The following is a 24,324-nucleotide window of genomic DNA, read 5'->3' on the forward strand; positions in this document are numbered from 1 at the left end:
GCAAAATACCAGGCACCTAAAAGTGCTAAATTGTGTCAGAGTTATTTGCAGCTGTTAACAATAGGTGCTAAAAGGGATACCACATGTTAAAGATCTGGTCCTATCTGATTAGCATTTAATGTAATGTAATAGCTTAACTATTCATTTCCTTTTGGCCAAAATTTTCAGACTAATAATTATGGGTTCCTAATTTGTGATGAGCCTGATTTTCATAAAATATTGAGATGCAGTTGTCTTGACACAGGACCCATGTGCCTCAAGTTAGCACTCAAATCACCAGCCACATGGGAAAATCTTGCCCTTTATTTTTATGTTGTCAGATTTATTGATGTACATCCATTTGGAATATAAACTAACATTTGCAGATGGATCAGTGTCTGTTAACAAATTACTATTATGGGGCAATATCTTTCATTCAGCTTTCCTTATGTCTTGAGGTTTTTGTTTGTTTAGTTTACATTTTTCTAACAAAATGGCTTATTCTGTCTAATTTCTCTCCAGCTTTAATTATGATAAATAAATACAAATAGAACAGCATAGACACAACATTTAGACTTCCTGTAGTCTGCTATCAAAACCTCAGTTAAAAAGAGTTTCATATTCCCCAGTATGCTGACAAATAAAATATACTTTGGGGAGAGGAGAATTATTTAAAGAGTTAAGAAGGAAGCTAGTATTTTCCTTCTCCCATCTGGGACACCATCTACTACCATTGTAATCCATTTTAGTCACCTTGCTCTTGCTACACAAAAGATCATATATTCTTCTCAGTCTGTGTATGCAGTTCCAGTTCATGTCAAAGGGACTTCTGTACATGGCTTAAGGCTGGTTGTGTGACCTTAATTTTTTGCAGTGGTTAACCCACTTCAATCATGTGGAGCCACAAGGCAGAAGAATGGTCTAAAACATCTCTCCTTCTGAGAGGGAAGCTTTAGAATGCATTTTATAATCCATAAAAAACTTAGCTGCTCAGAGCCATCACTCTGACCATGACACCCCACACTTTGAATATTTCTACTGGCTTCCTGTTTTCCACCAGGTATTATATTTACTTATAAATAAGAGAGAAAACCACAATGCTGGGTTGATCTGAAGCAAAAAGTTGCACACCTCCCTGAACTATGCAGAATGCATCTGAAGACTAAGATGATGGGAAAGAGAAATTGTTATTATTCCCATTTACTAATAGGCACAGAGAAATTGAGTGTCTTGCTCAAAGTCACCCAGGAATTCTATGGCAGAGCTAGGAATTGATTCAGAATGGATCATCTTAGTTCTGGACTAGTGTCTTAATCACAAGACCATCAGTACCCTCATCCGCTTTTCCTTCCTTCCTGTTTGTCACACTTATTGAATCATCTCTTCAATTAGATTGTAAATTTTTTGGGGCAGGAACTAAGTTTGTAACGTCTTTGACACTATTGCAATACAAATCAATAATAATTTTTAAGAACAAAGCAGTCAATGTAGTGTGATGTATTGTCTACAATTGTTGATTATATTTGGTGCTTCAATATGGCTCTCTCACTTTCTCTTTTATCATCTCCTCCCTCCCCAAACCTCCAGGCTCCAACATATTCTCATGGTATTTCTTCCTACACGAAGCCAAGTCTTTTTAACTTCTCATGCAATAGCCCCTCTGTTACTGTTAAATCAACATCTCACTACCAGTCTATTCTTGTAATTCACTGCAGTTTACCTATCCATTATTTCTGGCTTTCCTGCAGTCTCATCTGACATGTCTAATCCAACCCCTAGGAACTGCATAGCAAATTGCTAATCAATGCAGCAGCAAAGTTTTGCCCCAGATTATACTCCTTTAACAAAAGATACATACAGAGTGGTCGAAGAACTTTATCATCCTTTTCTCAGCTTTGAACAATTCTAAATAGTTTTAGCAGACTGTGGGCTCACTCTCTTACATGAAACACAGTAAAAAAAATCCTAAAATAAGCTCATATTGCAAAGTATATATAGTCATGGCCATAGTTCCTGGTCATTAATACATGTGCCCTGTCTGGCTGTATGGCTCTTGCTTTTCTTCCTAGTTTAAAGATGTCCCTCTGTGCTGGCTCTTGGGGCAGTGCTCCTGCCAGTCTCCTGTTCAACTGAATATGCCCTAACCAAACTAGTGGTTTAATCCAAAATTCACTGAAATCAATAGGAATTTTTCTACCGACTTCAATGAGGTCTGTATCAAGCCCAGTGAAGCTTTGGCTGCTCCAAACACCCATTGTGATTGCAGACCATGCTACGCTCTATGTTAGAGCTTATGTCTGAGTGCCTGATATAGCGGTTTCCTGCTGGTAAAGTGATGGTATTGTCCATAGCAGTTGGGAAACCCCAGCATACGGATAAAGAAAAGATATTGCTTTCCAACAATTCTTATACCTCAGTCTTTACTGTAAAGACTTTTCCATTGCCCATAGGAATGGAAAACCCACATGCCATTAATAATAAAGATATTTGCAGCAGATGCAGATTCCTTATTTACTGTTATTCCATATAGCAACACACACTGCACATGCATGTTGCCACTTCTCTAGGATGCCTAGTATTCTGTAACTTATAATGAGGTTTTGCTATGGCAAGTGATGTCAAAGGGACATATCATAGATAAGTCATATCAAGTTAAAGACTGCTATAACAGTCTTTAAGGACAGAAGATTATGAGTTATGCCTGCAGAATGTCATGTCTGCAGCAGAATCTAGTAAGAGACCAAGAGAACACTTGTTGAGTGCAGATTTTTGTATGATTTTTAACTTTATTGTCATTCCCCCCTTGAGCCGTTATACCTTACTACACTATCATTTTTAATAGCAAGATATAATGAAATTATAGCCAGCTGAAAAAAAGTTGAATAGTGCCACTGGAAGACCTAAAGACCATAGAAGACAATGTTTAAAACATAAGATTCTGTGCAATGTGATGTAAATGGACAAAGATCAGCTAAGATTAAAGATTGTGGGCCAGATGTCAAGATGATTTATGGCCCTTTTATGTAATTCAGGTGATGCTAAGTAGCTGTAATCTGTCCACAAATGCCCAGCAGAAAATTCCCTTGTTGGAGGGGAACTCCCTGCTAGTATGTCTGCTTGTAGAGGGCACAGCAGCGCTAAGCTTCGTTACACTGATCCTCCAGCATCGTAAGGCCCATTAAGGATCCTAAATTAGTGGTGTAACTGACAGCTGCCCAACTTCCTGACACTGAACAGAGCTCTTGCTCCGGAGAGAATACGGCCAAAGAATAGATTGTAAATTCATAATATTGGAAACCTAATAGAATAAATAATTGATTACTAATGCTAATAGAGCAAGTTTTAAATTTAAAACCACAAGTAGATTTGATTTTGTTCTGCAGTGGAATGGAAAATTGTTAAGAGGTACACATAAATTAAAAATAATTATAGCTGATCAAAGGACAGCAATTCCATTTTGCATCCATTTTGTTCGTTTCACAGTAGAACAAAACCAAAACCATTCAAATGTTTGCACAAAAATTGAATTCTGTCAAATTATCCGTTTTCAGATCAAAACCTGAGCTTTTCAGTTGTGGAGGGCAGGAGAGGGGCAGTGATTAGAGTACAGTGATGTGGGCAGTGATCCAATCAGATTCAGAATCATCTGTGATGAAAAACTCTGCTCTGGAACAGACAGAGGAGCAGGGACTTGAACTATGGTCTACCACATCTCAGGGCAGTGCATTAATGACAAGATTACCAACTCTGAGCATGTCTTTAACTCCCCAACAGGGATTGCCTCAAAATTGTTTTCCGCAAAACTGATTTCCACAAAATGTTTCAGATTCTGCAAAACAGCATATTTTGGCACAACATAATTTGGTCAAAAATGTTCTGACCAGCTCCAAAAATAATGGAGAGAGAAACTTAAACAAACCATAACAAAGTTGTGGTTCAGTTTTGGTTAGTTCAGATTTTGGGTGTGCATTTGAGTCAAATCTTCTCTATTAGTCAAATGATTTATCTGTCTCTCATACATTCTTAAAATGCCTAATAAAAATATTAGGGCAGTCAATTAATCACAGTTAACTCACGCGATTAACTAAAAAAATTAATCGCAATTAATCACAGTTTTAATTGCACTGTTAAACAATAGAATACCAGTTAAAATATATTAAATATTTTGGATGTTTTTCTACATTTTCTTATATATTGTATTCTGCGTTGTAACTGAAATCAAAGTGTATATTATTTTTTATTAAAAATATTTGCACTATAAAAATGATAAAATAAATCGTATTTTTCAATTCAGCTCATACAAGTACTGAAGTGAAATTTCTTTGTCATGAAAGTGAAACTTACAAACATCTCTTTTTGTTGTTACATAACTACACTCAAAAACAAAACAAAGTAGAATTTCAGAGCCTGCAAGTCCACTCAGTACTACTTCTTGTTCAAGTTTGTTTACATTTACAGGACATAATAGTACAGGACATAACTGCCCTCTTCTTATTTACAATGTCACCAGAAAGTGAGAATTAGCATTTGCATGGCACTTTTGTAACCAGCATTGCAAGGTATTTACGTGCCAGATATGCTAAACATTTGTGTGCCCCTTCATGCATTGGCCACCATTCCAGAGGACATGCTTCCATGCTGATGACGCTCGTTAAAAAAATAATGGGTTAATTAAATTTGTGACTGAACTTCTTAGGGGGGAATTATATGTCCCCTGCTCTGTTTTATCTGCATTCTGCCATATATTTCATGTTATAGCAGTCTTGGATGATGACCTGGCACATTTTATTCATTTTAAGAACACTTTCACAGCAGATCTGAGAAAATACAAAGAAGGTACCAATGTGAGATTTCTAAAGATAGCTACAGCACTTGACCCAAGGTTTAAGAATCTGAAGTGCCTTCCAAAATCTAAGAGGGATGAGGTGTGGAACGTGCTTTCAGAAGTCTTAAAAGAGCAACACTCTGATGAGGAAACTACAGAACCTGAACCACCAAAAAAGAAAATCAACCTTCTGCTGGTGGCATCTCACTCAAGATAATGAAAATAAACATGTGTTGGTCTGCACTTCTTTGGATCATTATCGAGCAGAACCCGTCATCAGCATGGATGCATGTCCCCTGGAATGGTGGTTGAAACATGAAGGGACATACGAATCTTTAGCGCATCCAGCATGTAAATATCTTGCAATATTGGCTACAATAGTGCCACGAGAACACCTGTCCTCACTTTCAGGTGACATTGTAAACAAGAAGTGGGCAGCATTATCTCCTTCAAATGTAAACAATTTTTTTTGTCTGAGTGATTATCTGAACAAGAAATAGGACTGAGTGGACTTGTAGGCTCTAAAATTTTACATTGTTTTATTTTTGAATGCAGTTTTTTGTACATAATTCTACATTTGTAAGTTTAACTTTCATGATAAAGAGATTACACTAGAGTATTTGTACACTGGACTCTTGCTAGAATGCAGGGTTCGGATCCATGTGCGGAACCACGTTAACGCGGGGACCGCATTATAGTGGGGGCCGCGTTACCATGGATCCCAATTTAAATATTTAAATTTGGGATCCATCGCCACGACCGCGCTATATGTGAATCCACGCTCTAGGGATGCGTGCTCTAGCGAGGGTCCACTGTATTAGGTGAATTGAAAAATACTATTTCTTTTGTTTTTTTTACAGTGCAAATACTTGTAATCCAAAATAAATATAAAGTGAGCACTGTATACTTTGTATTCTGTGTTGTAATTGAAATCAATATATTTGAAAATATAGAAAACATCCAAAATATTTAAATAAATGGTACTCTATTATTGTTTAACAGTGTGATTAATTGTGATTAATTTTTCTAATCTCTTGACAGCCCTAAAAATACCTAAAGGCTCAATCCTACAAACTCTTACTTCCACACATCTGCTTACTCACATATACTGTAATTAAATTATGTGTGGGAATAAGCAGTTGTGTAGAACTAGGTACCTGCTGGATCAGTAACTGTCTCCCTGATAGAATTATGGGAAAAGTACCAAATTGCTTTATTTTGCTAGTGAAAACAAAACTGGTGGCAAAGCTCTATTACCTTCTGTGATGCAGGGTCAGGGCCTTAGCCCACTGAAGATTTAGGGCACAATCCTTTGACTTCAGAAGGAGCAAGTATGTGCCCTCAGTAGCATAGTTGCCAACTTTCATGCAGTAAATAAGTACCCCGACTTTCACAATCAGCCAAAAATCAAGCTAATCCCATTTCAAAACAAGACCCAAACAAGCCAATCCCTAAGAACCCCACCTCTCTGTGTGACTAGATCCCCCTCAAGTGTGCAGTCTGGGACACTGGTGGACCCGCTGTGCACCCCTGACTCTCCCCCCCATTTGCCCCTTGCCTCTCCTTGCCAGGAGCCCATCAAAAGAAAGAAGCAACAACCTACAACAAGCAACAAGCTACAAGCCAAACAAGCCACAAGCCAAAAACTAGCCAACAAGCAACTCACAAGCCAATTAAGCCAAAAACAAGCCCAATTTCTGTGGGTTTTTTGAGGGTTTGGCATGTTTGCTCAGTAGTCACCTGAAGGGCAAGATTGGACTCCCAGAAGACTCGAGATCCAACTAAAGCAAGGAAAACTTTTTGATGGCCCAAATATAGAAAGTTTACAAAGCCCCCAAAAATGGAATGTTTTTTCCATTTGTGCTGAAAAGGCTGTTAAGCCCAGAGTTCTGCCCCCAAAATGAAAAATCTGAAACACCACCAAAAGAGATGACCTTTTACTTCCATTTCATACAGTAAAGTTAGTGTTCATGAAAGGTACCATAGTAACAGTTCTAAGGATGGAGACCTCAACCTAATTACAGAGCAGTTATTTCCTAGAAAGCAACAATTTTTCCAGTTCTGTCCCACAAGTGTGCCTCATTCCTGACCTTGAAGGACCAATTCAAGGCCTTGCTGGGGGTAAGGCTGACACAATGATGACAGTTTGGTAGTTTCTTTGATGAGAATACATGTCCACTAGGAATTTATGATTTTATTTGTCAGTACTGAAATTTTTTCCCACATAGCAATGCTGTTATTGTTATATGGATATTAGCCTGCAAAGCGCTGAGTGCCGTTAATTCTGAAATCAAGAGAATTTTAGGCTGCTCAACACCTAATAGGTTTAAACCCTTACGAATTTCATGAAATATTTTAGAGGCAACACTCAAGAGGTCTTGCTAGGTAAGTTATTCACAAATACTTTATCCCTAACATTTTTACTTATTTTAAAATGTAGAAGTGTAAATTTAAATTTCTATTTACAATTTTACATTTGTTATTGGGATCACAAATTGGGGATGATGGATTTAAAAAAAAACAACAAAACAATTTCTTTTAACTCTAAATCAAAATTAAGAAAGTTAAATAAATTGAAATCAGTTACTGTACCTCTCCATTAAAAAAGCAGAAAATTGTAGCCACCAACAGACCCTGCAAAATAAAAAGTTTTCTCTTGATTTTTTCAATACATAAAGATTTATTGAAATACAAGAACACCCCCCCCCAATAAAATGCAGATCTAGAGAGCAAAGGGAAAAAAATGCGTTTCAAATCTAAACTCAGTGAATTATTACTAATAATACAGATGGTCTATTGGGCCAGCACTCTAGCATGACATTTCATTCCTCTTAAAGGATTAATCTAAATGAAATGAGAAATATAAGGCTATTAATAAGCAGAAGTATTTTTTATAAAGATCTAAAAATAGTTTAGAAATTAATTAATTTCCCTTTGTCATTCATTTATTCGCAGTCATATTGCAAGTACTGTCTAGCTCAAGGGAACAAGTGCAACTTAAAGCTTCTTGCCTGATAATGCATAAGGATATGCATCACGTAGTCATATACTTCTTCAGCAATACGGCCTTCTGGTCGCCATGGAAACAGCACAAACTCAATGCCAAGAAGTGGCACTAGAATGAGTGTAGCTCTCACAGCTTTCATGTATAGACTGGATTCTGCCTGGTGTGTGACTTTGAGCTTGGTTATGAGGACTCGAACAATATTCAACAGGAAAAAAAGATTCACCTGTAAGAAAGGAAATTGCTTTTGTAATAGTCTGATAGAATAGACTATAATTATTTTGTACTGAATACTGAAAGCAACGGAAACATTTACATATTAGAAAACTCAGACTATATGTTATGTCATTAGACATGTATTCATTATAACAAAATGTAGCATCTGAAACATCTTCTATCTGGATTGGATCTACACTTTGCACTTGGAGATTAATTCTTCTCATGACAACTTTCTCCTTGTGATTCTATATACATAATCACATACGCAATATATGCATAATTCTTTAAAGCTTGTACCTGTATAACAAGACAGGAACTCACCCCCAAAGAGGCGTGCAGTCTAGCAGCCTGATCCTACATTCCTTGCATATTCAAAATTCCCATTAACATCGGTAGGAGTTTTTGGTGCCAGGATCAGGATGTTAATCTGAATGGATGAAATCGTGGCCCTGCTGAAGTGAATGGAAATTTTACTATTGACTTCAAAGGGGCCAGTATTTCACCCAAAGTTATTGGACCAATCTTGGATGCTGGATTATGAAGAGAGTAGACTACATCGTGGTATGTAAAATAATAGCTACAGCAGCTTCCATCCAAGGTTTTCAAACCACTTCCTAGATATTAATAAATAAATCCTTACAACATGCTCATGCAACAGAAAAGAATTGTAATCCCTATTTTACAAATTGGGAATTTACACACAGAGGGATTGATTTAATGTAAAGTCTTGATCCTGGATCAGCTGAAGGTGATTGATTTAATCAGTTTCTAAAGGCTTGTCTACATAGTGCACTAGTGTACACCAGTGGGATGTAAATTCTAGTGCACACTGGCATGTCATACACTCACTGGCCCACATGGACCCTATTGGCTTGCCCTAGAAGTTCCCTAGTGTACAAGGTGCTTGTGCACACTAGAATTTATACCTCAGGTGGTGCGCACTAATTTATTTAGCATTTGCATATTCGCTGAGCCAAGCAATAGCATTTTCAGAGCCCACCACTAAATTTGGTTAGTGGACACACCTCAATAATATGTGTCATTGTTAGATCTGCGCCACAGCTGCAGCTTGGATTGTCTCAAAGATCCCAACGGTGCTGGGTAGCTGCACAGAGGCCTTGCCCAGTCTGGAATTGGTTAAGAAGGGCCCACAGATGACATGGCAGGTTGAAGCCGGGCAGGTGAGCAGAAGGGTCTGTGAAGAGGAACTTATTGGTGGTTGGTATTAAGCACCTGTATTCCCACCACACAGATTCTGCTGTCACATTCTGGCATGGCAGCCTCGACCACAGTGGATGTTGTGATGGAAGACGTGGACAAAAAGGCAAGGGCAAGTGTGGGTTGGCATGTACCTTCTCAAGAAGCTTGCCCGCTGCAATCTCCCTCCTTATGTAAGGGAGCAATGTGGCTCAGAATTGGAAGCCATAGAAGATGAGTCAGTTAAGAGAGTTCCTGCGATTATGCACATTGTTGAATTGAGTTGCACATCAACAAGTTTGGTGTGTGCCTATTGAATCCATACTGGCACACAGTATTCTGCTCTTCAGTATGAGATGGCAAGAGCTGAGGTTCTTAGGGTTGGAGCATCCACTCCCCATGAAGAACCTGCCAGTTTGCTGAGAAGCTTTTTGCCTGTCTTGACCTTCACTGCTATCTTGCTCAGCTGGCTTTTATATGTTTGGTCGAGGGTCACACCTCAGTAAACTTGGTATGCTTCATGCTTCGCCTCTGGCCATTCATTGTGATGTTTAATTCCCTCTTAGTGTTGGCATGGTGGAGGTGGAATGTTCTAGAGACTATCTTGCTGGTGCTAGGCTGAAGGCGCCATGTCTTGCAGTAGTTGGCCAGCTTTGCAGCTTCGTCACTCAGGGTATTCTCCAGCTTACAGAAAGTGGGAGCCTGTAGTCCACAGCAGATATTGTCTGCATAGATGACTGGGTTGGTGGCAGGTCATTGATGTATATATTGAACAAGGTGGGAACTAGAACAGACCCTTGGGGTAACCAGCTCATCTATTTTTATCAAAGCACTTGTTTTCTCACCAACATGCACCCTGAACCCTCTGTCTTAGAGTAGCTGTTTGATGGCATCAGTAACCCATGGTTGGAGGACTCTTCATATTTTAACAAGTAGATCTGTGTGCCATGTATGCTGCAGAGAGGTCAAGGAAAATAGCACCTGTTTTCAGGTTTCTTTGAAAACCATTTTCAATTAATGTGGTTAGTACGTGTGCTTCGAGCTTGTTGAAAGTCTGCTTGCTCGACATTAAAAATATTCTCCACCTCTGGTGTTATTCACTGTAAAATGAGGCACTCTAGAGCCTTGAGACACACAGAAAGCAGTGATATTGGGTGGTAGCTTGATGCCTGGTTTGGGTCTTTACCAGGTTTTGGGAGGCCGATGACTTTTGAAATGCACCAGATTTTCAGCAGTCTTCCTGCATTGTGACCTTTTTGAAGAATTGAGCCAGCCAAGAATGGGGGTATAGGCCAAGATGTTTCAGGAACTCTGGAAGGATGTTGTCTTAGCCGGCAGTAGTGTCAGACTTGATGTTATATAGCACTCTGTCCATCTGTGGAACTATGAAAGGTTGAGGGCAAGCTCTGGATTTGTGCTGCCTTGGAAGATCCTCCATGCGCTCTTACTCTTAATTTCTTTTTCCAGAGGTGTCTTTCCCACGTGAAGCAGGTGATTGGTTATATGGTTAGTACTCACAGAAATCAGCGTGGTGTCAGTGGTTGCTGGGCTACTCTAAAGTGACAAAGTAAACTCTAGCATTTCTGGCTGGAACGTATAAAGTCCAGGTTCTTGGTCTTTTCCTCCCCTCTGGCTCAGTGAACACAGCTCAAAGTTTTGATTAAGTGTTTGGCCACGTCTGGGTCACCGGTTGACTCATACTGCTTGAGTAGAGCGGCGCACTCCTACACAGTTCAGCCCACATCCGGTATCATGCCAAGTCTTGCACAATTTTCCACACAGCCAGCACAGACCATTAGTGATCCATATTGGTTTTCAGCTCCCAATTGTCATAAGCACAAAGCAGCAGCAATGGAACATGCGCAGAGCCATCTGCACAGTAATGCACCATGTAGACCAGAGGTGGCTGAACTTTTTAGGCCGAGGGCAACATCTGGGTGGGAAATTGTATGCAGGGCCGGGGCAGGGGGTTGGAGGGAGTGCGGGATGTGGGAGGGGGTGCGGTGTGCGGGATCGGGCTCAGAGGAACTGGGGCAGAGGAGGGATGCAGGGTGTATGAGGGAGCTCAGGGAAGGGGGTTGGGGTGCAGGAAGGGCACAGAGTGCAGGAGGGGGCTCAGGGCAGGGGTGCAGGAGGGGTGCGGACTGTGGGAGGGAGCTCAGGGCAGGGGGATTGGGGTGTAGGAGGGGTGTGGGTGTGGGAGGGGTGTGGAAGGGAGCTCAGGACAGGGGGCTCAGGGCAGGGAGTTGGGGTGCACAGGGGTGCAGGGTGTGGTGGGGGCTCAGGGCAGGGGGTTGGGGTGCATGGGAGTGCAGCAGGGGGCTCAGAGAAGGGGGTTGGGGTACAGGAGGGGTGCGAGGTGCAGGCAGGGGTTGGGGAGCAGGGTGCAAGAGGGGCTCGGGCTCTGGCCCAGTGCCACTTACCTAAAGCAGCTCCGGGATGGCAGCGGTGCGCACCGGGGCCAGGGCAAGCTTCCTGCCTGCCTGCCCTGGCCCCCCGCCACGCCACTCTGGGAAGTGGCCAGAACCATGTCCCTGCGCAGCCCCTGGGGGAGTGGGGGGCACAGGGCTCCACAGGCTGCTCTTGCCACGCCTCCGAGTACCTCTCCCAAAGCTCCCATTGGCCGCTGTTCCCTGTTCCTGGCCAATGGGAGCTGTGGGGGGCAGTGCCTGGAGGCAAGGGTAATGCACGGAGCCCTCTGCTCCCTCCCCCCACCCCGGGCCCCAGGGACGTGGTGCCGGCCACTTCTGAGAGCAGTGTGGGGCCTGCGTTACCACAGGGGGCAATCTCATGGGCCGGATCCAAAGGCCTGAGGGGCTGGATCTGGCCCGCGGGCCATAGTTTACCCACCCCGATGTAGACAAACCCAGAATGAATTGCTCAAAGTTACACAGGAAGTCAGAGGCAGAGTTGGAAATAGAACCCATAACTCCTAATGCACTGTCCTGTGCCATAGCTACCAAATTATCCTGCCCCTCTAGTTTTGTAGCAGAGTAAAGCCTGTCTAGGTGGACCTTCTACTTGTGTCTAAGTGTGGTTATCTAGAAAGGTGGTGCCAACTTATTTCCAGGTAAGGTCATATACTCTTTTTGCTTTACCCAAGTGAGTAGTGCTGTTATCCTCTATGGGACTGCTGACATGGGTAAAGTGAGCAGGATTTGACCTTCAGTGTAGACAAGAGGTAAGAGGATAATGTAGATAACAAATTTTACTATGGCAGCGGCAAAGACAAGTGAAATAAAAAGCTTTTTGAAAATCTGTGAAAATAAAAAAATCATTGATGCAGCTGTTAGCCTGCCACTCTGAATGTTTACACTTTATGAGGCATTCATTGCTCTCAGAAATCAATCACAAAATACACAGAGATAGAAAAAAAGCTATACAATTATTACTCACCATTTTAGCATACAGATACATACAATTTTAAAATTTACATTTTCAGTGTTCCCAGTGGTCAGCTGCCTTTTATTGTAGCAAAGTCAAAGGGGCAGGCTTTTGAGTCAATGGATTTTGTATTACAGTTTAACTAAAATTGCATCCCTGCTGTCTAGAGCTGATCAAAAGTCTTTGATCAAAACTTTTTTCAACATAAAATGTATGGAAATTTTCAAGAAAAAACAATCCATTTTCATCAAAAATGTTTCGGTTTTCATTGAGTACCCGCCCCCACAAGAAATGATTCCCCCCACCCTCCAGTTTTCATCAATCAAAAGAGCCAAAAACTGGGAAAAAATTCTGTTGTCAGCTTTGATTTTTCAATGAGAATCCAAAACATTAGAAAGAGAAATTTGGACAAATGATTTTTTTAAATTTTAGTCAAAACTTTTTACAAGGAAAAAAGTATTTCTTGACCATTTCTAAGTAGATCCATTGGATATGCTATTATAATTTAAAGGCATAGACAAAGTGACAAATACTCAGATTATTCAGTAGTATTGTAAATTAAATGACATTTCTATTAGCTACAATGTTATGATGGTACTCTCCACTTTATTTTACCATATAGCATAAAGTGATAAGAGAATATTTCAGGAGTTTGGACCAGATTTTCAAAGGCATTTAGGTGCCTACCTCCCACTGATCTCCCATTGACCTTTGAGGATTTGGGCCTTTGCTTCATTGTTAAGGAGTGATCCCAAAAAGTAATGAGCAACCATAAATTTTGCTGAGGTCAATGAGAATTTAGGGTCCTCTTTACCTCTCCCAATAAAACCTTTTGTTGCTAATATTTCAATATGTTTCAAAAGTGAATGAATGAACAACTGGTGGTCTAGTTCACAAGCATGTGCCCTAAATCTAATTAAAAACAATGAGTGTGCAAATAAACCATTAGAAGATGCAAGAGTGACAAATAAATAATTCTTAATTATTGTTGTTTATTTATTTGTGGTAGTATCACAGACATGCAAGATGAAACAGTTCCTTCCCTGAAGAGTTCACAGTATAAGCACAGCCAGGTAGATTAATAAACGAGGTCCGAGAAGAGGATAAAATGGACAACATTGCATTGAATTTTCATGTATTATTGTATAATGGCAGCAGTTGAATAATCTCAGACATGTTGTAAGAGGCAGAGATAATGAATCTCCTTCCTGGCTATGGGATAAGTCCCTTTAAAGACAGCAATACCTCTGGCTGAGGACACTTGCCTCCAAACAGTAGCCATATTGGCCAAACCATTGATTAACTTCCCTTGAATAAAGTTGTTTAGGGACAAAAGGAGCTTTCCAAACTTAGTTCTCTAAATTGGTATGTTTTTTTTCCTGAAGAAGAAGCATCAAGTTAATCACCACCCAGACTCATGGGGGAGGTCTGTATGGCAATCCCATCTCTCTGAACAAGAATGAGAGGCTGACTGGTGCAGTTAGCCATTACCAGTATAGGATCCCATATTTAAGGACTTGGTCTAGATACAGTCTTTAATAGCTTGGGGAGATGAGGAAGTTCTCCCAGCAGGTGTACCAATGCAAGGAATAGGGGAAGGAGCCAGTACAAGCAAATGCTCTCCTTTCTACAACAAGCAGGACTTCCTCCTCTAGGATATAGATCTTTTTTGTCTCACTATAATAAAGTTGTGACCTGGTTATCAACTTCAAACAACCCAGGCGTCAATGTGGTAGTGTTCTGTATACAACAGCATTACTGTTACGTAAATTATGAACTCATGATACACAGCCATTCATGGTTTCAGCAACATGGTATTAGGTGGATGTGCTATGTTATTTATATTCCACTTATGAGCTATTTAAATCAATTTAATAGGAAATTGCTTTACATAGGAAACTTCTGCATGAGTTTCTGCTGGAAACTAGCAACTAGCTTTTAGCTTTGTTTAGGCAATCAAGGTCTTCTGATTCTTTCCCAAGAGATTTATTTAGGTTTCAGGCAGCCTACCATCCTTGTCTAACTTCCTATTGTACATTCCAACAATATGACCTTCCTTCATTGCTAATTTTAAGCTCTCTCACTTAGATCTATTACTTTAATACAAAGTGGTTCTCTGAACTTGTAGTTCACATACCACTGAAGCTTTGGCAATTTGACTGAATTAGTACAAAATATTTTTAACACAGATCTTCAGCTTGAAGTTTAATTAAATACTAGACTAACAAAAGTTAAAGGTGAGTAGTTCATAACAGAACTATTTCATTCATAAAATCTTATTAGTGCTTGTATTTCATTTTTTAAAATAGAGCATGCACTATCCCACCATAAACACATTCACACAATTTGCAAGGCTAACTAGTGCAGATATTAGAATAAATGAATCAGATAATTGGGTTTAGTTATGTGGCAAAGTAGAGTGCAGATCTGAGAAAAGGAGCAGCAGAAATATTCAGTAATCTCTTTTGCCAGTAATAGAGACTTTTTACAAAATGCTAAAGCAGAGAGATTGTGATGGCCTGATTTCTCACAAAATTAGCAAAGGCAGGCTCTGATTCAGGAAGTTACTTTAGCACATGCAAAACTTTAAGCACAGATAGTCCCATTGACATCAATGGGGCTACTCACATGTGTATGATCACTATACATATTATGCAAAAAGAAAAGGAGTACCGGTGGCACCTTAGAGACTAACAAATTTATTAGAGCATAAGCTTTCGTGAGCTACAGCTCACTTCATCGGATGCATTTGGTGGAAAAAACAGAGGAGAGATTTATATACACACACACAGAGAACATGAAACAATGGGTTTATCATACATACTGTAAGGAGAGTGATCACTTAAGATAAGCCATCACCAGCAGCAGGGGGGGGGAAAGGAGGAAAACCTTTCATGGTGACAAGCAAGATAGGCTAATTCCAGCAGTTAACAAGAATATCAGAGGAACAGTGGGGGGTGGGGTGGGAGGGAGAAATACCAGGGGGAAATAGTTTTACTTTGTGTAATGACTCATCCATACCACACAGACTATGCTGACAGCTTGTGCCACACACTCTCAAAGAAACTGCGGAACCACCTGATCAACATCCTCTACAGCAAACAGGGAAAGATTAAGAATGAGCTCTCAAAACTGGATACTCTCATAAAGAACCAACCTTCCACACAAACTTCCTCGTGGCTGGACTTTACAAAAACTAGACAAGCCATTTACAAAACACACTTTGCTTCTCTACAAAAGAAAAAGGACACTAAGCTATCTAAACTACTATATGCCACAAGGGGCCACAACAATGGTTCCCGTAACCCACCCAGCAATATTGTTAATCTATCCAACTATACTCTTAGCCCAGCAGAAGATTCTGTCCTATCTCGGGGCCTCTCCTTTTGCCCCTCCACCCCCACGAACATGATACAGTTCTGTGGTGACCTAGAATCCTATTTTCGACGTCTCAGACTCAAGGAATATTTCCAACACACCTCTGACCAACATATTAACCCACAGAGACCTTCCTGCCAACACTACAAAAAGAAGGATTCTGGGTGGACTCCTCCTGAAGGTCGAAACAGCAGCCTGGATTTCTACATAGACTGCTTCCGCCGACGTGCACGAGCTGAAATTGTGGAAAAGCAGCATCGCTTACCCCATAACCTCAGCCATGCAGAACACAGTGCCATCCACAGCCTCAGAAACAACTCTGACATCATAATCAAAAAGGCTGACAAAGGAGGTGCTGTCGTCATCATGAATAGGTCGGAGTATGAACAAGAGGCTACTAGGCAGCTCTCCAACACCACTTTCTAAAGCCATTACCCTCTGATCCCACTGAGAGTTACCAAAAGAAACTACAGCATTTGCTCAAGAAACTCCCTGAAAAAGCACAAGAAGAAATCCGCACAGACACACCCCTGGAGCCCCGACCTGGGGTATTCTATCTGCTACCCAAGATCCATAAACCTGGAAATCCTGGACGCCCCATCATCTCAGGCATTGGCACCCTGACAGCAGGATTGTCTGGCTATGTAGACTCCCTCCTCAGGCCCTTCGTTACCAGCACTCCCAGCTATCTTCGAGACACCACCGATTTCCTGAGGAAACTACAGTCCATTGGTGATCTTCCTAAAAACACCATCCTAGCCACTATGGATGTAGAAGCCCTCTACACCAACATTCCACACAAAGATGGACTACGAGCCGTCAGGAACAGTATCCCCGATACTGTCACGGCTAACCTGGTGGCAGAACTTTGTGACTTTGTCCTGACCCATAACTATTTCACATTTGGTGACAATGTATACCTTCAAATCAGCGGCACTGCGATGGGTACCCGCATGGCCCCACAGTATGCCAACATTTTTATGGCTGACTTAGAACAACGCTTCCTCAGCTCTCGTCCCCTAATGTCCCTACTCTACTTGCGCTACATTGATGACATCTTCATCATCTGGACCCATGGAAAAGAAGCTCTTGAGGAATTCCACCATGATTTCAACAATTTCCATCCCACCATCAACCTCAGCCTGGACCAGTCCACACAAGAGATCCACTTCCTGGACACTACGGTGCTAATAAGCGATGGTCACATAACCACCACCCTATATCGGAAACCTACTGACCGCTATTCCTACCTACATGCCTCTAGCTTTCATCCAGATCATACCACTCGATCCATTGTCTACAGCCAAGCACTACGATATAACCGCATTTGCTCCAACCCCTCAGACAGAGACAAACACCTACAAGATCTCTATCATGCATTCCTACAACTACAATACCCACCTGCTGAAGTGAAGAAACAGATTGACAGAGCCAGAAGAGTACCCAGAAGTCACCTACTACAGGACAGGCCCAACAAAGAAAACAACAGAACGCCACTAGCCATCACCTTCAGCCCCCAACTAAAACCTCTCCAACGCATCATCAAGGATCTACAACCTATCCTGAAGGACGAGCCATCACTCTCACAGATCTTGGGAGACAGACCAGTCCTTGCTTACAGACAGCCCCCCAATCTGAAGCAAATACTCACCAGCAACCACACACCACACAACAGAACCACTAACCCAGGAACCTATCCTTGCAAGAAAGCCCGTTGCCAACTCTGTCCACATATCTATTCAGGGGATACCATCATAGGGCCTAATCACATCAGCCACACTATCAGAGGCTCGTTCACCTGTGCATCTACCAATGTGATATATGCCATCATGTGCCAGCAGTGCCCCTCTGCCATGTACATTGGCCAAACTGGACAGTCTCTACGTAAAAGAATGAATTGACATAAATCAGACGTCAAGAATTATAACATTCAAAAACCAGTTGGAGAACACTTCAATCTCTCTGGTCACTCGATCACAGATCTTAGAGTGGCTATACTTCAACAAAAAAGCTTCAAAAACAGACTCCAACGAGAGACTGCTGAATTGGAATTAATTTGCAAACTGGATACAATTAACTTAGGCTTGAATAGAGACTGGGAATGGATGAGTCATTACACAAAGTAAAACTATTTCCCCCTGGTATTTCTCCCTCCCACCCCACCCCCCACTGTTCCTCTGATATTCTTGTTAACTGCTGGAATTAGCCTACCTTGCTTGTCACCATGAAAGGTTTTCCTCCTTCCCCCCCCCCCCCCCGCTCCGCTGCTGGTGATGGCTTATCTTAAGTGATCACTCTCCTTACAGTGTGTATGATAAACCCATTGTTTCATGTTCTCTGTGTGTGTGTATATAAATCTCTCCTCTGTTTTTTCCACCAAATGCATCCGATGAAGTGAGCTGTAGCTCACGAAAGCTTATGCTCTAATAAATTTGTTAGTCTCTAAGGTGCCACCGGTACTCCTTTTCTTTTTGCGAATACAGACTAACACGGCTGCTACTCTGAAACCTATACATATTATGGTAATGACTACAACACCCAACTGAGTTTGGAGTCCCATTGTGTGAGGTACAGTGCAAACTCATAGGAAGAAATAGTCCCTGCCTCACAGAGCTTACACAAGTCAAGTCAGACAAAGGCTGGGAGGGCAAATAGATGTACATAGAAGGGAAATGACTTGCCCGAAGTCACACAGCAAGTCTGTGGCAAAGGTAGAAACGTAAGGTTGGTCTGATGAGGTTCAGTCCAGTGCCTCATCCATTGGACCATACTGCCTCTCATGTTACATACTTCGCTGAATCTACCTTGTCTTGCTAGCTACCTTGCTGAATTGTGGTGTTCAGCCTTATTTAAAGAACTGTCAAGGAAAAAATACACTAAACTATTGTAACATGTTCCTACTTATAAATGGTAGAAATAATTTTAAAATCTGTCCTTTTCAGTGGCAGAAATAAAAACTTTAGCATAGAAAAATTCATTTGTTAATGTAGCTGAAGTCAAAACTGCTTGTACTTAAATTAAAAAGAAAAGGAGTACTTGTGGCACCTTAGAGACTAACAAATTTATTAGAGCATAAGCTTTCGTGAGCTACGAAAATGCATCCGATGAAGTGAGCTGTAGCTCACGAAAGCTTATGCTCTAATAAATTTGTTAGTCTCTAAGGTGCCACAAGTACTCCTTTTCTTTTTGCGAATACAGACTAACACGGCTGCTACTCTGAAACCTGTACTTAAATTAAAAAACACTGCTATTCCTTTTTTCCATTCTGATCAATCATTCTCGTCAGTTGGAGAAACTGACATCAGCCTTCATTTCCCCATTCTCCTGCTATTCCTTTATTCATGACTCTTTAGGCAAACATTTGCAACTCTCTGGGCAACTAGAGGCAACTCCAGTCAAGATTTAAATTATAGCTGCTCCTTTCTTGGGCGTAGATTTGATCACAATTACACAATAGCATGGCTTCTAAAAGCAACCTTGTTAACTTCATGGAGGGTGGGACTTTCAAAGCAGCCTAAGGGAGTTAGGAACCCAATTCCCATTGGCTCCTGCTCTGAAAGTCCCAGCTGTGGTCTTTAAGATGTTGCTCCTACAAGGAGAAAAAACACTTTCTTCTAGTTATCTTGTTTATAGCTTAATATTGTTGCTTACAGTTGTACTAAAGCAGGTCATGCTTAGTTAAGTGTGGAAATTGGATTGGCAGTCAACCTGTTTCAGCCATGAGGGTTCTGCTTACACAGCCAAAGCACATGCATTTAGTCTTCTATCTTTATCCCTGACTTGTCTTTTTTTAATCAATGTATAACATCTAACTATTATCAGGATGGGAAATTACAGGAACCCTTTCAAAAAGGATCTCTTTCATTTCACACGTGTCATGGGAAAGATTTACAACCCTGTTCTGTCTTCATCATCTCTACATCTATATTTTTTTCCTGCCTCAGTGCCCAGAAAATTTATACTGAGAATAAGATCCACATTTTCAACCTACCTTTCATTAAACATTCATGCAGGAATATTAAAAGTTGTACATATATTTAAAGAAAGAAATAAATAAAAACAATTGGATATAGAGATTTACAAGCCTCAAACACATTTTGCGCCTGATATTGCTGTCATTGAAATCAAAAGGCATTTTTATTGTTGACTTTGATGGGAACAACACTGGGCAGTTTGGGCCTGACCCAGAGTCCACTGAAATCAATGGGATTCTTGCCATTGCTTTCAGTAGGCTTTGGATCAGGTACTTTGTGCCCGTTTATCTTTGATATTGATTGGTTGGGGAGAGGAGGGGAGGGAGGAAGATCTGAAATTTGGCAAATAAGGCCAGATCCTGTAAGGTGCTCTAGTTTTCATGAAATTAGAGCTCAAAGGTATAAACTAAGGCAGATACAAATGACATCTCAGCTTTAGAACTGACAGCATAGTTACGTACGTGACATCTCTTTGACGAGACAGTTTTGGATTAAAGAAATAGTAGTATATTAGCATAAAATAATGTAATATGCATTCTCTGGCTGCAATCTTGGCCCTACTGAAGTCAACAGCAAAATTCCTACTGATGTCAATTGAACTGGGATTTCACTCTCTGTATATGCTGGGGAGAGGAAAGGTTACATGGATTTAGAACTGGTTTTCAGAGGAAATACTAAAGCCCAAGTACTTTCCAGCCATAACATCTACGTGGTATGGAAGACCTAATTGTCAGGGTAGAGGGAGGCAAGTCCAGGGAATCTCTGCAGGGGTCCATGCCCCACTGGTCACGGATCACAGTTCCAGAGGAACGCATTGCATTTCATTATGGAGAGGGTTTGGGATGGGACAAAGGCAAGTGATTCTCAACTACATTAATTCACTAGCTAATCAACCTGTAAAGAGGGCATTAGTACCCACAGCATCTATGTACCCCATGGACCTCCTCAGCAAACATTTCTCAACAGCTAAGACAATAGGCTGAGCAATAGGTTCAGTATTCTGCCCTAGGAGGCTGTGTGAGGGGGAGAAGAAATTCTCTTTTCTTATTTTAGTTGGCAGAAAACTGAGATTAAAGGTAGGCTGAGCAGGTAACAATGTCTAGAGGGCTTGATATAATTTCCATTGACTTTAGTGGGTATTGAATTGGGTCCATGGTTGGATCCGGCTCCTGTTTAAAGTGGGACCAATGTTTCCATTCTAAGGGATAATTTTCAGTTGTTTATAATATTTTCAATCTTTTTTCCTTCCTGGCTGAAATCTGTCAGATTCGTTCTCAGTCTAGGAGAGAATGTTTTCTGGAATGTTGGAGTCAAAAAGGTTCAGTCATTTTCATGGAGAAAGTGTCAAATTACATTTTTCCCAGTATAATTTCTTTTGCAGCAGTCATTGAGAGCTGGGCCCATAATGCTGGATATTGAGTTTATGTCCTGTAGTAATTTCATGAAAGTAATTGTGATGTCATGCATTTGTCACACTCAAGAGGGAATTTAGAGTGGTTATAATATGAGAACAAATGGCTTCAAAGCAGGCATCAAAAGAAGGAGAGAGACTGTGAGGAGTCTAGAACCTCCCTCTACTTTGTATAAATATTGTTGATGATGATCAAAAAAGAATAAATAAATAAATAAAAATGTATGAAAAGTAAATGGATTTAGAGGGTGGGATTTTCAGACATGCTCAGTGCCAGTCTAGTGAAATCAATGGCAAAACTCCCCTAGACTTCAGTGGGAGCAAGGGTGACCAGACAGCAAGTGTGAAAAATCAGGACAGAGGGTGGGGGATAATTCGAGCCTATATAAGAAAAAGCCCCAAATATCGGGACTGTCCCTATAAAATCGGGACATCTGGTCACCCGAGTGGGAGCAGACTTACAAAAAGCACTCAGTGTAGGCCTATTTAAATATGCCAGCTTTTTGTTTGTCTTCTCAGTATGAAAGTCTCTAAGTTACAAAATTTGAACGGAAGTTGAACAAAGCCTCTTGCCAAACCAGCTAACAACAAAGCGAATAAACTGATCATGATAAGCATTAAAGGTTCAGTCGCTGACACACTTCATGAACATTATGAGGTATCACCAACTGGCTGGAGATAGTCAGTGGCCCACACATTCTGTCTTCTGGACAAGGATGACATGCAAATCGAAACAATTTCAGCCTCAGGGGCAACTCTAAACTATTTACCAAAACATTGTTCAATTTATTAATTTTTAAAAAAACTGCCTTGGGCAAACTGGAAAATTATATGAAAAATTAAAGTCGGTGTATTTTTACATGCTAATTTTGCTGAGGTCAGCCAGTCCAGGTTTTCTGATTATCTTATACTAAAGGGAATTATTTTAGTGTGTAGAGTCATTGACATGTTCAGGCTAATTTATAAAATGTTACTGTTATTGGATAACAGTTTAGCAGATCTTTATATGCATTTTTATAGTTATTAATTGCCAAGATAGCTGTGCTTGTATATGTATATATAAAATAGAAATTTGTTCTTTAATCAGCCACATATTTTCCCTTGACTCATATTTTCTGTTGATTAGTGATATCACAAAGCCAAAATTCCATGGGTTAAATTCAGCTCTGGTGTAGGTGCGTACATCTATTGACTTCAGTGGAGTTTGCAGTTACTTACACTGCAGGTTAATTTGTGTTTGTGATTTAACAAACATTGAATTGTACACTCTAGTAGATAGACTTTGTGCAGTCAAGTGAGGGTGGGAGGTAGAAGATAGAACAGAATCATATTCCCTTCTGCTGCAGTAGCCTCCAGGGGCAGAACACACACCCATACACATCTTATGGAAAGGGGCTGGGTGATGGATTCACATACTCACAGGATTATTAGTCAGGGCCTGCCCCACCTGTTCTTTCCTCCGCTCCTGTTGCAGGGGTGGAGGCGAAGCCCCTTATCTATAGCTGGTTGGGAATTTTCTGGTGAAAAGGTTGTCAAACCTGAAATGCTTTATGGGAACATCATGGGTTCAACAAAGTTTTGTTGAATGACAGGCAGGGATCAATCAGAAACTTGCCTGGTTTCCTGGACGGCTGCTGGGGGGGGGGTTCCAGGGTCCCCAGCCCCACTCTACAGACTGCTCTGAGGCCAAGGAACCCAGGGCATCTAAGGTCAATGGCTTCAGGGCAGTCCCACTATACCGATTGATCCAGGGTTGGAGACCCAGGCTTCCAGTGTCCGAGACTTCAGGGTAGACCAGCTATGTCAGGGCTCACAGGCTCCCTGCCATGGAACTGAGAGCCTGGTGACCCTAGAAGTCCTACTCCTAGTGAGGACATGGCTCCCACAGCAGGCAGCCTGGAAGCTCCAGATGGAGCCAGGGCTCTCATGGCTGCTAGGCTTCCTGTTTCACAGGTGTCCAGGCAGCCAGCCACTCAGTTTCCTTTGATAACAATTCATTTTTTTAAAACCATTGTTTGTGAAATTTCCTGTTAGTGGGAAATTTCAAAAATTCAAAACAAACTTCTGAAATGGAACAAAAACCTATTATGAAATATCAGAATTTCTACTGGAACAGAATTTCCAAGTTTCAACCAGATGTACTCTTACCTAACTCTGCACTCCCTCTCCCTCTCTCTCTCTCACCATCCCCCATGGAACCACATTCAGGTCGTTATACAATACTTAATTTGGTCACAGGATTTTGACCTAAGTGAAAATCTCATTTTATTTTTAAGTGCCAACACTTTCTGGTCTTGGACATTTGGGGAAAATTTTCAGAAATGGTGATTTAGGAGTTGTTTTCAAAAGACACTGAAGTACCTTAGAGACTGAATCTCATTTTAAGTCAATGAGACTTAGGCCTGGTTTTCAAAGGCATTTATGCACATAAATATGCAGATAGGCCCCAACTTGGATTTCATTGGGAGTTAGGTGCTTGCCCAGTTAAAGTGCTTCTGAAAATTCATCTATCTGCATCTTTATGTTCCAATTGCCCTTGGAAATCTGGCTGTAAGTTCCTAAATCATTTTTGAAAATGGGACTTAGGCATTTTTGAAAATTTTGCCTTTTGACACTGTATCTATGCCAGAGACACTATATATGGGAGGAGAACTTCTGATGTGCCTCTGAGGCCTGGTCTACATGGGAAAGTTGCATTGGTTTAATTTAAATTGGTTTTTAAACTGATATAGTTAAACTAATGCAATTTTTCCTCCCTCTCCCTTGGACACTCTTATTTTGGTTTAAAAGTGCTTTATATTTAGTAAAAAGAAAAGCAGTACTTGTGGCACCTTAGAGACTAACCAATTTATTTGAGCATCTCATGAAAGCTTATGCTCAAATAAATTTGTTAGTCTCTAAGGTGCCACAAATACTCCTTTTCTTTTTATGGATACAGACTAACACGGCTGCT

General features: G+C 40.9%; 1 protein-coding gene and 1 long non-coding RNA gene across 4 annotated transcripts in view; both read right to left on the reverse strand.

Annotated features, from left to right (window-relative positions):
- The window catches only part of CALCRL (calcitonin receptor like receptor), a 114,604-nt gene that overhangs the window by 4,084 nt on the left and 86,196 nt on the right, over positions 1 to 24,324 (reverse strand). For all 3 annotated transcript variants that reach the window (XM_038421841.2, XM_043505452.1, XM_038421842.2), the window contains 2 exons: positions 7,816 to 8,034; positions 7,397 to 7,438 (listed from right to left, as the gene is read on the reverse strand). In XM_038421841.2, coding sequence (XP_038277769.1) covers positions 7,397 to 7,438; positions 7,816 to 8,034 — 261 coding nt within the window. The remainder of the gene's footprint in view (positions 1 to 7,396; positions 7,439 to 7,815; positions 8,035 to 24,324) is intronic.
- On the reverse strand, positions 14,287 to 18,777 carry LOC122458160. Its single transcript, XR_006278040.1, has 2 exons — positions 18,495 to 18,777; positions 14,287 to 15,249 (listed from the first exon to the last, which is right to left on the reverse strand). It is a non-coding gene; the product is annotated as an uncharacterized LOC122458160 (long non-coding RNA).

Source organism: Dermochelys coriacea, chromosome 11, assembly GCF_009764565.3.
Source record: "Dermochelys coriacea isolate rDerCor1 chromosome 11, rDerCor1.pri.v4, whole genome shotgun sequence".
Classification (NCBI taxonomy): Eukaryota; Metazoa; Chordata; order Testudines; family Dermochelyidae; genus Dermochelys; species Dermochelys coriacea.